This window comes from Nematostella vectensis, chromosome 1 (assembly GCF_932526225.1).
Source record: "Nematostella vectensis chromosome 1, jaNemVect1.1, whole genome shotgun sequence".
Lineage (NCBI taxonomy): Eukaryota > Metazoa > Cnidaria > Anthozoa > Actiniaria > Edwardsiidae > Nematostella > Nematostella vectensis.
In genome coordinates, this window is record NC_064034.1 from 14,238,474 (window position 1) to 14,240,001 (window position 1,528).

The 1,528-nt window shown below is 39.3% G+C and overlaps 1 protein-coding gene across 1 annotated transcript; it reads left to right on the forward strand.

The window, feature by feature from the left end:
* On the forward strand, window positions 1-765 carry LOC125562969 (uncharacterized protein K02A2.6-like). Its single transcript, XM_048727365.1, has one exon. The coding sequence runs from the start codon at window positions 1-3 to the stop codon at window positions 763-765; it is 765 nt and encodes a 254-aa protein (XP_048583322.1).
* Window positions 766-1,528: the final 763 nt, after the last annotated feature.

The following is a 1,528-nucleotide window of genomic DNA, read 5'->3' on the forward strand; positions in this document are numbered from 1 at the left end:
ATGATGCTTATACTTATACAGTATGACATTGAAGTTGTATATAAGAAGGGCAAGGGCATGTACATAGCTGATACTTTATCTCGTGCATACTTGCCAGATTATACTGAACACAAGGATAGTTTTGCTAAGATTCATGCTGTTGGTCACCTAAGAATTAGAGAAGAAAGGATTAGACAGCTAAAGAAAGCCACTGAAATGAATGATACTCTGCAAACTCTGAAATCAGTCATTCTTAAAGGATGGCCAGACTCGAGACAGGAACTGCCTACTCAGGTTACACCATACTTTTCATATAGAGATGAACTGACCTTACATGATGGATTGATCTTTAAGGGAGAACGAGTCATCGTTCCTGAGAGCATGCGTAAGGAGATCAAAGACCATCTTCACATATCACATCTTGGAGGTGAGAGTATGTTAAGACGTGCACGTGAATGCATATTTTGGTCTGGTATGTCTGCAGAAATCAAACAGCTAGCAAGTGTTTGTGATGCCTGTCAAACATTTGCTAAAGCTCAACAGAAAGAAACACTCATAACTATAGAAGCTAAAGCACCATGGGGAATTGTTGGTGTTGATTTATTCTCATGGAACAACAAAGACTACCTACTGGCAGTTGATTATTTTAGTGGATACTGGGAAGTTGACCTTCTTAAGAAATCTAACTCCCCTGCAGTGATTAGGAAACTGAAACAACACATCTCAAGATTTGGTGTTCCTGTACAACTAGTCAGTGATGGAGGGCCTCAGTTTGATGCCAAATAGCTTGCGCTATTATCTAAGCCTTTTCAAAACCTACAAAAAGAACACTAAATTTCTGTACATAATTCAATCACAATATGCAGACTAAGGCTTAGTTGATTTTTTTTTTAACCATAGAGAATAAAAATCCTCTGAATAACACGATTGTTTTTTTTTAATTTGGTGATCATTGGTCACGGTTTGGCGAGTTGAGGAAAACCTTACAAGGGAAACTCTAAGAAAGACTACCTCTCACATGTCAGTCACATTCTCAAAATGGTTCCCGGAAAAATTCCAAGAAATGTATAAGAATTTTGCGCAGAATTCGCACGTTTTAAACTTTCCGTTTGATATTTATGCTTCACTGCAACATTTATTATCGTATCCGTTGTTGCCAAAAGATATAGTCACGGCCCAGAGTCTATTTATACTCATTGACCCAGTCAGTAATAAATAAATGAAAAATGTGCATCTTTCTTTTGCTAAAACTGGATTGTATCTTTTTACACAGGATTCATAGATACAAGAAAAAGCCCCTTCCCCATAGCCCCTGTAGTAGAAGATGGAGAAGAGGCTGTGACCTACAAACCAAGGAACAACCTGAGTCTTTTACTTGCTGCGGAAGACCTCCAGAGATGCGCTACTGCTACGTGCTCCGCTCTAAAAGTGCCACTACAAACACAAGCATTCTCATCGAACTCAGCCCCCTCCTGTAGTTCTACTAGTCACGTCTCAAGGCAGCACCTTTCCTGTGATCTCGTTTCTCCCAAGCAAGATAAAAGCGTTT